The following is a 14,829-nucleotide window of genomic DNA, read 5'->3' on the forward strand; positions in this document are numbered from 1 at the left end:
GATGCCCACTGCAAAAATACTATCTACCTTGCAACAATGCACTACCACAAACTAGAGGATTATGACTTTATTAGGATACTGGTCCATTACTAAAAATGTAAACTGCAGTGTTATCTCTGAGGAGGACATACCAATCTCCAACCCAACTACCTGGTCCAAAAAAAAAAAAAAATAACATAACCAACATGGGCTACACGTATAAGGTGGGAAATCTGCTGGCACCATGACACAAAAGGATGAATCCTTGAACACAACCCAGCCAAACTGGGTTCAAATAAAAGCACAGGTACTGGATAAGTCAGATGGGGAAGGCCAGGAAAGATGAGGTGAAGCTTGTTTACCACTCCCCGGGGGGAAAGGCTGAGGATATGTCTGGGAATGCACACCATAATACCCAGTAAAAAATAAAGTATTTGCTTTCAAAATATGACAGGTAAAGTTATGGCAACATAACCACTCACAGAGGTAGGTGGGAAGTCCTTACACCACCCACTGCATACACTGCATACATGTGAAACAGAATAATGGGTACATAAAATCCCCCTACAACTGTTTGGATGACGGTTATGATTTGCTCTTCCCTTGTTAAGGAAGGGATGGGCAGAGTTGTGACAGTCAGCCAAATGGTAAGCAGGCATGTGGGTGCTATAACGTGGGAGCTCTACTGATGTACAAGAAGTCTCTCTCAAATGCAAGTTAATTCAAATACTATTCCAACAATCTTTAAGCTGATGAATGTACACTAACAGTAATCCTTAGATTGAATATAAAGGTGATGGTGCATTCTGCAAAAATTAATCCATATGATTAAAATGTTTATGCATCAACATTAACGGTCAATTGCCTCAGCTCCTGTGACTTTACAGTACATTTAAATATATACTTCAAATGCTCCACTTTGGCACTTGCCTCCAATAATGTGGTTTTCTTACTAGTTGTTCCACTATGCCACTTGGCCTGCCCACCATTCTTTTTTTGCTCACTAACTGGTGACACAGCAGCATTTAATCAAAGCAGAGGGCTTTGAATGCATATGTGAGTAGACTCCTGGGGCAAGTACCAAAACAAGAACAATACAAAGCAAACAATCACAGAACCATAAGATGCCTAGACACATGTACCTTGAAACAGATGTACTTAAAGTTTCTTACCACCCTTTCCAAAGCAATTAAAAGTGATCACCTCCAAAATCAAGCAAGGCCATACAGGAAAACTTTGGTGCGCATTTTGTCATTACATCCAATCATCACAACTAGCCTTAAAGGCAGCCTAAGAAATACTTTGACCAGCAGTACTAAATATGTTGAGCTAGGAACCTATCCATCCAGCAAGTAGTTTGTTGCTGGTTTAGTAGGTCTATTTTTAGGTCTCTAGGGAAGGTATTTACAGACCCAGTGGTTTTGTGAAGAAATAGGTCAAACCTGACTTGAGCTTTTCAGGGCTTGGAAAGCAAAACACTGGTCATCTTGAAGAAACTGGTAAGCAACTTAGCAGAAGGAAAGTCATGCCAATCTGTCAATATAGTTGAAGGACCCAAGACCTTTAATTTTCTTGGTAAGAAATATTTGGGGGACCTTTCCAGTTGAGCAATATGTTTGGATTTGTACTTAAAAAGGGAGCATTATATTCAATGATGGTTTGGATAAGGGAAAAGTACAGTGGAAGGATGACTTATTTGGATTTAAATAAATGCTTATTTGTGGAAAACAAACACACAACGGCCTCCAGATTTACTGCACGGTGTTTAGTATCTCTGGTGGTGTGTTGGCATCTGTTTAGGAAACAAAATTATTCTTGCTTGTATAAGTGACAATTTTAATACTCAGGGCTATCTTTTAGTTCATTACAGTATTTACAATCCATTCCTTTTGGACTTGTTTTCTTTATTGTAAGTAATATACAAAACTGGTCATTGATCTGTTTACTCTTGTCCATAGCTCTCAACCTGCAGACATTGAAAATAGGTACATAGAATCTTGAAAAGTTGGTCCATCCAGCCAAAATCTAGTCACCTGATAAGGATAACATCTGAATATGAAATAGCATATACTCCTTCCAATAGAGTTATAGGATACTACTCAGAAATACAGGTTTAAAAAATGGCTGACAAAAATATAGCCATATTATCGAACACACAATGTAAATGACAAATCAGAGTAAAAAGGTCACAAAGCAAACCATTCAGTAAAAACTGCAAGAAATACCCACCAAGCTAGTCTCTTTATTATGTAATACCTTAAACCTTTTGTAGTAGAAGCCCATGGGGCATACACAAATGACCCCTTAAGGGCATAACATGGTTTCAGCTACATGGCGTCTGAATGGCCATGACTTTTTAATTGTCATGTCTTTAAGGGTACAGCCAGGCCAATAATGCATCTCACAAAGTCATTTACTTTTTGGTCACATAGTCCGTTTTTTTACCAAACAGCTTCAAAAATCCTGTGTGACAGAGCATTCAGAAAAACATGTGAAGGGGTAAATAAAACCTAAACATATAGGGACATGCTTCCAAAAATAGGCATAGCATGTGCAGTGGTAATACATACCTCCAAAACAGGTACAGTTGAGAGATATGCTGGTGTATAAACTTCTCATTCAAGTAAGTTTTAAGATTTTTTTGCAGTTTTGGACCCAATTTTACAACTCAGGAATGCAAACTGGAACCGAGCTGTACAGTGACACACTCATGAGCCAAATGCTCTCCTTTCAACCACAAAAGAAAACTGCAGTATATACATAAGGGTGGCTTTCAATCATACAGCGATGTATGCATGAACTGCAGCATATTAAACTATTTTATTATAAACCAAAATATATACAGAGATACTGTTACTCACTGCTAATGCTGCTTCACAGTTTTGACAATGCTGTGCATGATGTACAACAGGATTTGCTGTTAAACAAGTCCAGGCTTGTGTTAACCTTTGGATCAGTACTTTAAAGGAAAAGACCACCTCCCCAACAGCTTAACTCAACCCTTAGGTTTCTCTTCTCCCCTCAATATGATTCCAATATGTACTGTACAAAACTTTCATTTTCTTGCACTGGAATTAAAGGAAAGGGAAGCTCATTTATCGATTTTAAGTTTACCTTTTCAAGAGCTTTGGCAGAAGAATCTGTCTCTACCTGAACAGCATGCCACAGGCAGTGGGAAATCTGTAGCTTTTCCTGTCAGATACTGTACACAATGTCACACAGGCAATCAGTCTTGCTGATATCAGTACCTGCTATTAAAAACATATATATGTGCAATGTGTTTCGAAACTTAAACCTTCTGTAGTCGTAGACAGGAAGAGAAACAATACCAATGCACATAGTTAATTGGGTTACTAACTGCCCCTCTTTCTGCCAGCAGTCCTGATTTGGGCAGTTCTGTCCTCCAATGGTGGTACACAAAAAATAGCAAACCTTTTGCAATTTTACAAGAAAATCTATTTTCTGACTTTTCTCTAAATGTCACAGAAAGCTGCCAAAATTCATTAAATCTTAATCTCAAACAAAGCAGTACAAACATTGCATCCAGCAAAACCTCAAGTTTCAGAAAACATTCAGCTTTGAGCATCCAACTTTGGGCATCCAAAAGAGGACAACCCAAGTAACTGACCACATTTTGTATAGTGATCCACTTCCATAAAGTATTACTTTCTGTAACTGTAAATTATTTGTAGAAAACAATGTTTTAGTCTAACACACAGCAACTCAAAGATTATGCATAAGAAAATTTAGAAAATTATAGCAAAACTATATCAAAGGCATCTATGGATATGAAAGTGTAAGTTGTAATGAAAGATTAAAAAAGCTGAACTTGAACACTCTCATAATAAATACTTAAGACACCTTTATTCAGGTATATAAGGAATTTAGAGACAACTACCTCTGGGAATATCTGGAATAATCATAGTACAGAACCACTGGACAACATGTATAGTACATTATACAGAACTCGGAGATGTACTAATTGGTTCTGACAATGTCTGGACTAGACTAGCAAATTATAGGTTTACCTTTACATGTCCGTAATGCAAATGTGTGAAAGTAGGTAGGTCGAAAGTACGTTTTCAACTTTGCAAAACCTTGCAAAAAATGCATTGAATGTGCAATGAGCGAATGTTAATATGCATTCGCTCATTGCAAATTCGGCATTTTGGGTGCGGATTGCACTATAGTGGGGCTCGGGAAATGGTCCCTTTCCCCAATGTAGTGCGATCTCAGAGTTAAGAATATTAAAGTAGGTGGGGTGTGGGGGGGCCCAGCCCCCCACATGGGGGGTGCAGGGGGGCTTGCCCCCCTGCATTATGATGTGAATTCGAACTTGTAGTTCGAAAATCAGCGAATCGGCTTTTCGATTTGCTGATTTTCGAACACCGGTGACGTTCGAAGTTTCACTTTTGCACTTTTGGTTTGCCCAACTGCGCAATCGTTGAATTGATTTTAAACCTTTCAAAGGTAAACCAAATTATATTAAAGCAAGCACTAGTTTAAACATTTTAAAGAGCAACCTGGGCACTTCTTATGAGTATGACTGTTTTGGTATACTGTCAGGCTAGAAGGGCATTATTGTTCATGCATGAAATATTTATATGTATGCAAATTTTTCACAGCGTGCTAGTGCGCTGCAATATAACAAATCAAGGGGTAGTAATGTAGCAAAAGAGGGAAAATTGTAATGTATAAAGGCATTTGTGCCTCAGTTAAAAAAAATCATAACAGCACTAAGTCAATAACAGATGGCTTGTCTTTTTTACAGAGCTTTTAAATATTTTTAGTTAAATTAAAAGCACATTTCTTCAACATTCAGGATAAAAATACTTATTTTCCTAATGCAGACAGAACCAGCCCATTAAAGTGTTAGTTTACAGCTCATGGATTGCACTGATGGTTATGACACCTTGGGAAGAGTTCAAGGGAGGGTCCGTCAGTGCTTGTAGGACTACACACTGACTATCCTTAAAAAAGCCTGTAATTTAGCTAATTTTCTTGTCTGCAACTGTATAACTGACTTGAAGAGCTTTAAAACAACCTCTGAGAGAAATCTATATGGTGGCCATTCAGGAAAAAAATGTAAGCACTCCTGCTATAGAAGGTGTGCAAGATACCTTTGAGTCACACTACTACTGTAAGTGAATGGGATGGGTAGACATATCTTCCTTAAGTCCGTCAAGACTCATGTAAAGGGGGCTTGAAATGTATCCTGAGACAGAGACATGAAAATCAGTAAAACAAGATCATGTTAATATGGCAGGCCCCATGATGGCCATTTGTTGGCAAATAATATTACTTTATAAGAACCACATAGCCATGTTGCTGTATTAAGCTACAACAGAAAACAAAGGAAAAATGTATTTAAGACCCATGGAAGAGTTTTTCTTTAAATTCCTGTACTCCATTAACAGTACCAGAATGCTCTGTTAGTGTCTAGGCAGCTACTTGTACAAGACATGCATATTTTGCCTGTACAAGTCAATACTTGTGTGCAGAAAAAGATTTTAGTATGCTGATACCTTTTATTTTAATTTCCAGACAATAACATTGCTTGGTCTGTTTTTATGACATATTTGTTTAAACTTCTACAATGCAGAAAACCTACAGCATAGAGCTGTCTCCTTTATTTTTACAGTAAAAACTCCTCACATTGTGCATTGCTGATTTGAACATTAACTTAGTTGTGCAGTGAACTGAAAGTCTTAACAAGTGTTTATGCTGTTAAGCAGAAGGAAGCAATTAAAATGCTGTCAAAATTTACGTGTCACATTCTGAACTTTCTGCAATAGTTTATGAAGACTCCAGATGTTTATAAATTGTAGTTCCGGGGTTCATTCTTTTAATATGCATACCTTATCTCTTTAAATAGTACACAATTTAAAACATTTCTTTTAGTTCAAATGCTATGCTCAAAGTACTACTAAAACCTGTAGGCAAAATGAAAAGCTGCTTCTGTTTAAATAAGGTACTGGAGTCAATAAAGCTCTCTTAATCTTACCATGTCCTCCACGCGGTTATATTGCGGTGGAACTCCTCCCATATGCATCTGATTAGGAATGCCTATTTAAAAAAATCAGAATGCTATTATATAGGTAGAGAAGGTGAATAGTCAAAAGAAAGTACAGTTGTGTACACTTACCATAAATGTAGATGTTCGAGAGTATTCACTGTTGCAGTCATCACACTTGGGTTATCTATCTGCCTTCAGGTCGCCCTCAGTCGGCTCGAATACCAGAGTCTTGGGATTTCTGCGTCGGATGCTGTCACCACTTCCATGACGTCAGGTCGTCAGGGGTATAAAACATGCAGCCAACGCCATTACATCAGTTTTTCTTGCCCAAGATGTAAGGAGTCCCCAAAATAGGAAGTAATCACATGGTGTGGAATACCTCCAGTAAAAAGTAAATACCATTGCCATAAGATATGGCCAAAAAAGAGGACAAATAGAAAGTATAGGAAAAGTCAGGGGGGCGGGAGGGTAACCATGACTGCAACAGTGAATACACTCGAACATCTACATTTATGGTAAGTGTACACAACTGTACTATGTTCTTTGCGTTTCACTGTTGCAGTCATCAAACCTGGGTTGATTCCCAAAGCTGAGGAAGGGTGGAGGCAGTCAAGAAGTATTACGGCTGGCTAGCAGGCCTTGTAAGACTGCTGTGACAAATCCAGCTCTGGATTTAGAAAAGATAGGCAAATGGTAATGCTTGGTGAAGGTGTGTACAGAACTCCAGGTTGCAACTTCCAGGATGTCCCTAGTAGGGACTCCTCTGAGAAATGCTGTACAGGTTGAGGTAGCCCAAGTGGAATGCGTTCTGATCCCCTTTGGGGTAGGTTTTCCATGGTGTTTGTAGCAGAAATGGCTGCAGTGTGCTATCCATTTGGAAATGGTTTGCTTTGAAATGCCCTTGCCCTCTGCCCCTGTAGCAAAGCTGACTAGCAGCTGGTCAGATTTTCGGAAAGGTTTAGTCCGGTCAAGTTAGAACCTGAGCTGTCTGTGCATGTCCAAGGAGTGCAGGATCCTTTCCCTTTATTCTGAGGATTAGGAAAAAAAGGTTAGTAAATGAATGAATTGGTTTAAAGCCACACTGGATACCACCTTGGGCATAAATGATGGGTTAGTCCTGAGGGAAACCCTGTCTGCATGGAAGATAATGAAGGGTTCCACCGCCATAAGGGCCTGTAACTCAGAAACTCTTCTGGCTGAAGTGATGGCTAGAAGTAAGGCTGTTTTCCAAGAGAGGAATTTTAACTCTGCTGTAGCAGCAGGCTCAGAACAGGGAAGCGTGAGCTTCTCTAGTACAAAAGTGGGAGCTCTCCTTGGGGGTCTCAAATTGTTAGCTCCTCTCAGGAACTGTTTGATCAGGGGGTGAGAGAAGAGGTGTGGCTCGGTATTGTAATGAGCTGAGATGGCAGAGGCATGAATCTTAGTCAATGAGAAGGGTAGGCCTTTGTGGAGCAGCTCTGCTAGATAATCTACGATTTGAGGTAAGGTGGGCACGGATGTGTCCTTTCCCTGAGACTGGCTCCAAGAACAGTATCTTTTCCACTTTTCTGAACAGGATTTCCTAGTACTAGGCCTCCTGGCCTCAAGGATGACATCCAGCACCTGTTTGCTGAAGTTTGCTGGTGATGTATTCAGGGAATAAGCCAGACTGCCAAGTTCAAGGTATGCAGCTGAGGATGCAAAATCTGTCCCACCTGCTGGGACAGCAGAGAGGGGGTCTGATGTAGGTGCCAGGGTGGCACTGCTGGACTCCGAAGGAGTGGGTACCAGTGCTGGCGTGGCCAGTCTGGTGCAATAAGCATTGTCCTTGGCCTGTCCTGTTTGATCTTGAGTAGTACTTTTGAGAGGAGGGGCAGATGGGGAAAGGCACAGATTGAGAGGTTTTCCCATGTAAAGGATAGGGCTTCCACTTTTCATGCTTGGCCGTGGGGAGTTCTGGTGCAAAATTTGCTCAATTGATGGTTTTGGGGGGAAGCAAAAGAGGTCCACTTCTGGTGTCCCCCACCCGTGGATTAGAAGTTTAAATGCGTTGGGTTCCAGTTTCCACTCATGTGGGTCCATAAGATTTCTGCTTAGTTGTCTACCAGTGAATTTTGTTTGCCTTGCAGGAATCGAGCTAGCAGGTGCACTTGATTGCACAAGGCTGTGTTCCACAGAGCCATGGCTAACCTGCAGAGTGGGTAGGAATTAGTTCTCCCTGCTTATGTACCACATAACTGTGGTGTTGTCTGTCTTTATCAAGAGTTGTCCTGGAAAGATAAGGTATTTGAAGGCCGTCAATGCATTCTGTACCGCTAACATTACTTTTTCATTGATATGCAGGTGAATTTGTCCTGGGCTCCATTTGCCTTGAATGCATTTGCCTGCCACTTGAGCCCCCGTGCATAGTCTGATGCGTTTGTTGTCAGGGTTTGGGCAGTGGGGGGTTGAGTGAAAGTGAGTCCCTTGTTGTGGTTGAAGGCCTCTGCCCACCAAAGGAACTCTGTCCTTAGGCAAGGAATGATAGAAATCACTGCTTCCAGGTCCTGAGAATGTTGACACCAGAGACTTTTCAAGTACCATTGATGTTTCCTCATGTGCAGTCTTGCATATGGAATTAGGAAAATGCATGAGGCCATGAACCCTAGGGCTTGCAGTATTTTTCTTGCAGATAGCTGGGTTTGAGTGGTCAGTAGTTTGAAGTAATTTGTCAAATAAACCTGCTTTTCTGGAGTGAGGAATGCCATCTGGGAAGTGTTCAAGCTTACTCCCAGGAATACAATCTTTTGGCTGGGTACCAGCTGTGATTTTTTTTTCATTGATTATATACCCCAGAGAAGTTAGGAGTCTCTTTACACATGTCAGGTGCTGAAGTAACAATTCCTGACTGTCCGCCTGAATCAGGCAAACATCCAAGTATGGGTAAATTTGAATATTTCTCTGCCTGCAGTATGCAATGGCTGGAGCCAGGCATTTTGTGAATAACCTGGGTGCAGTAGATAAGCCAAAGGGAAGTACAGAGAAAGTACAGTTGTGTACACTTACCATAAATGTAGATGTTCGAGTGTATTCACTGTTGCAGTCACCATATTTGGGTTATCTGCTTGCAGTAGCCCTCAGTCAGACTGATTATCAAAGTCTTGGGTCCTGTGTCGGTTGCTGTCTTATCTTCCATGACGTCAGGTAGTCAGGGGTATAAAGAATGCAGCCGACGCCATTACATCAGTTTTTCTTGCCCCAGATGTCAGGTGCCCCCATAATGGGAAGCAATTATATATATATCTATATATATATATATATATATATATATATATATATATATATATATATATATATATATGCACACATATATACATACACACACACACACACACACACACACACACACACACACACACACAAGGTTACACCTCCAACAAAAAGCAAATACACCAAAAACCTTTAAACATAGTAAATAAGAATAGAGGTATAGCCAAAAGAAGTCAGGGGGCTGGAGGGAGGGTAACCAGGACTGCAACAGTGAACACACACGAACATCTACATTTATGGTAAGTGTACACAACTGTACTATGTTCTTCATGTTTCACTGTTGCAGTCATCACATTTGGGTAGATTCCCAAAGTTAAGGATGGGAGGAAGAAATTAGATAGCATTAGGACCAGCTATAAGACCCTGCAAGACTGCAGTGAAAAAGCCAGCTCTGGATTTAGAGAAAATTGGCAAATGGTAATGTTTGGTGAAAGTGTGTAGAGAACTCCAGGTAGCAGCTTCTAGGATGTCCTGGTAGGGACACCTCTGAGAAAGGCTGTGGAGGTAGATGCAGCCCTGGTTGAATGTGGTCTTATCCCCTGTGGGGTAGGTTTTCCATGGTGCCTACAGCAGAAATGAATGGGTTTTCCATGGTGCTTATAGCAGAAATGAATGCAATGGCCTATCCATTTAGAAATGGTTTGTTTTGAAATGGCCTTCACCTCTGCCCCTGCAGCAAATGCAACCAGCAGCTGTTCATATTTCCTGAGAGGTTTAGTCTTGTACAAGTAAAAATCAAAGTTGCCTGTGCACATCTAAGGAGTGCAGTATACGTTACCCTTTGCTCTGTGGATTAGAAAAGAGGGTTGGCAAATGAATGGACTGATTAAGAGCCACATTGGATACCACCTTGGGCATGGAGGGATTGGTCCTGAGGGACACCCTGTCTGCATGAAAGATGATGAAAGGCTCCACTGCCATAAGGGCCTGTAATACAGACACCCTTCTTGCTGAAGTGATGTTTTCCAAGAAAGGAATTTCAGCTCTGCATTTGCAGCTGGATCAAAAGGAGGTAGAGTGAGTTTTTCCAATACAAAGTTAAGGTCCCAGGCTGGAGTTGGGGCTCTCCTGGGTGGTCTTAAGTTCTTGGCCCCTCTGAGGAACTGCTTGAGCAGTGGATGAGACAAGAGGGGTGGGTTCTGTGTTGTCATCATCATCATTCTCTTTCGGCTTTTCCCGTTAGGGGTCGCCACAGCGGATCATCTCTTTCCATTTCTTCCTATCCTCTGCATCTTGCTCTGTCACACCAACCGCCTGCATGTCCTCTCTCACCACGTCCATAAACCTTATCTTAGGCCTTCCTCTATTCCTCTTACCTGGCAGCTCCATCCTTAGCATCTTTTTCCCAATATACCCATCATCCCTCCTCAGCACATGTCCAAACCAACGCAATCTCGTCTCTCTTGCTTTGTCTCCAAACTGTCCAACATGAGCTGACCCTCTAATATACCGATTCCTAATCCTATCCATCCTAGTCACACCGATTGCAAATCTTAACATCTTTAACTCTGCCACATCCAGCTCTGACTCCTGCCTTTTGTCAATGCCACTGTCTCCAACCCATATAACATAGCTGGTCTCACTACACTCTTGTAGACCTTCCCTTTCACTCTTACGGATACCCGTCTGTCACAAATCACTCCTGACACTCTTCTCCACCCATTCCACCCTGCCTGTACTCTCTTCTTCACCTCTCTTCCACATTCACCATTACTCTGAACTGTTGATCCCAAGTACTTAAACTCGCCCACCTTTACCAACTCTACTCCCTGCATCCTCACCATTCCTCTACCCTCCCTCTCATTTACACACATATATTCTGTCTTAGCCCTGCTGACCCTCATTCCTCTGCTCTCTAGAGCATATCTCCACCTCTCCAGAGTCTCCTCAACCTGATTCCTACTCTCACTACAGATCACAATGTCATCTGCAAACATCATAGTCCACGGGGCCTCCTGTCTGATCTCATCTGTCAACCTGTCCATCACCACTGCAAATAAGAAAGGACTCAGAGCTGATCCTTGATGTAATCCCACCTCCACCTTAAACGGATCTGTCACTCCCACTGCAGTCCTCACCACTGTCACACTACCCTCGTACATATCCTGTACCACTCTTACGTACTTCTCTGCCACTCCCGACTTCCTCATACAATACCACAACTCTTCTCTAGGCACCCTGTCATATGCTTTCTCCAAGTCTACAAAGACGCAAAGCAACTCTTTCTGACCTTCTCTGTATTTCTCCATCAACACTCTCAGAGCAAACATTGCATCTGTAGTGCTCTTTCCTGGCATGAAACCATACTGCTGATCACTAATCATCACCTCCCTTCTTAACCTTGCTTCCACTACTCTTTCCCATAACTTCAAGCTGTGACTAATCAGTTTTATCCCTCTGTAGTTACTGCAGCTCTGCACATCACCCTTATTCTTAAAGATAGGTACCAAAACACTTTTTCTCCACTCCTCAGGCATCCTCTGACTTTCCAAAATTTCATTAAACAATCTAGTTAGAAATTCCACTGCCATTTCTCCTAAGCACCTCCATGCTTCCATTGGTATGTCATCTGGGCCAACAGCCTTTCCATTCTTCATCCTCTTCATAGCTGCCCTTACTTCCTCCTTGCTAATCTGTTTCACTTCCTGATTCACTATCCCCACATCATCCAACCTTCTCTCTCTCTCATTCTCTTCATTCATCAGCCTCTCAAAATACTCTTTCCATCTACTCAACACACTCTTGTAATGAGCTGAAATGGCTGAGGCATGAATTTTGAATGGAGGAAAAGGAAAGGCCCTTGTGGAGCATCTTGGTTAAATATTGAAGAATCTGAGGTAAATTGGGCGCTGCTGTGCCCATCCCCTGAGTTTGGTTCCAGGAACAGAATCTTTCATTTTTCAGCATAAAGATTTTCTAGTACTAGGCCTCCTTGCCTCCAGAATGACAGCCAACATTTGCTTACTGAGGGATGGTAACGGAGAGATCAGGTAATTAGCCAGGCTGCCAGGTTCAGTGTTGGAAGCTGAGGGTGCAGAATCTGGCCCTCCTGCTGGGACAGCAGGGTAGAGGTCTGAGGCATGTGCCAGCAGTGACACACTGCGCAAGAGGAGATACCAGTGTTGGCGTGGCCAGTCTGGTGCAATCAGCATCGTCCTTGGTTTGTCCTGTTTGATGTTTAGTAGTACCTTGGAGAGAAGATGCAGAGGAGGAAAGGCATAAACTGATTTTCCAGGTGAAGGACAGGGCATCAACTTTCCAAGCTTGTTTTGGGGAATCCTTGTGCAGAATTTGTCCAATTGGTAGTTCTGGGGGAAAGCAAACAGGTCTATCACTGGGCTCCCCCATTTGTTTCTCAACATGTTGAATATCTTTGGTTCCAGTTTCCACTCATGTGGGTCCATGAGATTTCTGCTTAGTTCGTCTGCCAGTGTATTTAGCTTTCCTGGCAGGAACTGAGCCTGTAGGTGCACTTGGTAGCCCAAGGCTGTGTTCCACAGAGCCATGGCTAGTCTGCAGAGAGGGTACGAGTGGGTTCCCCCCTGCTTGTTTATGTTCCGCATAACATTGGTTTTGTCTGTCTTTACCATTAATTGTACTGGAAGAATGTGGTCATTGAAGGCTATCAGAGCATTCTGTACAGCTAACATTTCTTTTTGATTGATATGCAGGTGCATTTGACTTGGGTTCCATTTGCCCTGAATGCACTTCCCTGCCAAGTGAGCCCCCCATGCATAGTCTGATGAGTCTGTTGTTAGGGTTTGGGCGGCAGGGGGAAGAGTGAATGGAAGTCCCTTGTTTTGGTGGCAGGCCTCTGCCCACCAAAGGAACTCTATCTGTAGGCAAGGTATGACAGGAATCATTGCTTCTAGATCCTGAGAATGTTGACACCATAGGCTTTTTAGATACCATTGTAGTTTCCTCATATGCAGTCTTGCATATGGAATTAGGAAAATGCAGGAGGCCATGAACCCCAAGGCTTGCAGTATTTGCCTTGCAGATAGCAGGGTCTTTGTGGCCAGTAGTTTGAAGTAGGCTGTCAAATTAACTTGTTTCTCTGACGTGAGGGAAGCCATCTGGGAAGTTGTGTTCAAGCTTGCTCCCAGGAATACAATTTGTTGGCAGAGTACAAGATGTGATTTATTTTCGTTTATGGTGTACCCCAGAGAAGTTGGCAATTTTTGTACAAACGCCAGATGATTCAATAGTATGTCCTGGCTTTCTGCCTGAATTAGACAATCGTCCAGGTATGGGCATATCTGAATATTTTTTGCCTGCAAAACGCAATGCCTGGAGCTAGGCACTTTGTGAATACCCTGGGTGCAGTAGATAAGCCAAAGGGCAGTGCAGAGAACTGATAGTGCATGAAGCCTGCTTTGAAGCGTATGTATCTTTTGCAAGATTCCCTGATTGGGATGTGCAGGTAGGCTTCCTTTAAATCCAGTGTTGCTAACCAGGTATCCTTGCCTAGAGTAGGAAGCAACTGGTGAAGAGTTAGCATCTTGAATTTTGGGATCATCAAAAATATGTTTAGTAAAGAGAGGTCCAGGAAAGGATGCCAGGAGTTGTCTTTTCTGGGCACCAGGAAAAGTCTTGAGTAGAAACCTTGTCCCCTTTCCTCTTCTGGCACAGTTTGAATAGCCCTGATACTTAAGAGGGAGAGAACTTGCTTTTGTGCCTCTGCCCACTGATTTGGGGGTAGATCTGGCCAACTGTTTGGGGTTGGTAAGGTGTGAAAGTGGAATCTGTATCCTTGGGAAACTATATTTAAAACCCATTTGTCCTTGGTAAAGAGTTCCCAATTTTTTGCCTGCAGGACAATCTTTCCCCTTAAAGGAGCAGTCAGTTGTGCAGGGCTTGGAAGTTTTGAAGTTAAGTCATTGAGACAGTTTACCATAGGGGGGAGTCTTACTACTCCCTGTTTTGGAAGTGGGAGCCCCCCACTGCTTAGTCCTGTGCGTACCTTAGGACTGAAGCCTGGGTGTTCTACTGGTTCTGGGTTTGGACTGAAAAGGCATGGAAGAGGCAGGAAAGGACCAATTTTTAGAGGGCCAATGCCTACTAAATCTTGGAGGCTGAACTTGTAGGAAATCTTTAACAGTTTGCATAGATTTAGCTTTTCCCTCCATCTTTTTAAGTACTACTTCTGCTTTGTTGCCAAACAGGCGGTCCTGGTTTAAGGGAGCATCCAGCAATTTAGCTTTAACATGATCTGGCAAAGATTGCTCCTTAAGCCAGCATGCCTTCTAAGTACAGACCCAGTGACAGCAGCCCTGCAAGATGCCTCTAGTGAATCAAAACCATATTAACAAAGTATGTTTACCAACTTGTTCAGCAGAATGCATTACATCCTGTAAATCTTTATTTTCAGCACAGTCAGGAATCAACATCATTTTCTGTTTAAGCAATCCAATAATATGCTGCTGATACTGAAACTGGCAGTTTAAGGCCCTAATGGCCAAGGTTGCAGAAGTGTATACCTTCTTAACCCATCTATTCAGCGCCCTGGAATCTCTATCAGAGGGGGTAGGATTTTTGGCAGTAGC

The 14,829-nt window shown here is 42.2% G+C and overlaps 1 protein-coding gene across 1 annotated transcript in view; it reads right to left on the reverse strand.

The window, feature by feature from the left end:
• Positions 1–14,829, reverse strand: part of CASC3 (CASC3 exon junction complex subunit) — a 1,214,789-nt gene that overhangs the window by 569,515 nt on the left and 630,445 nt on the right. Inside the window, exon 7 of the mRNA XM_044054937.1 lies at positions 5,984–6,045. Within this exon, the coding sequence (XP_043910872.1) occupies positions 5,984–6,045 (62 nt within the window). The remainder of the gene's footprint in view (positions 1–5,983; positions 6,046–14,829) is intronic.

Source organism: Protopterus annectens, chromosome 13.part0 (assembly GCF_019279795.1).
Source record: "Protopterus annectens isolate FY-2018-M chromosome 13.part0, PAN1.0, whole genome shotgun sequence".
NCBI lineage: Eukaryota > Metazoa > Chordata > Ceratodontiformes > Protopteridae > Protopterus > Protopterus annectens.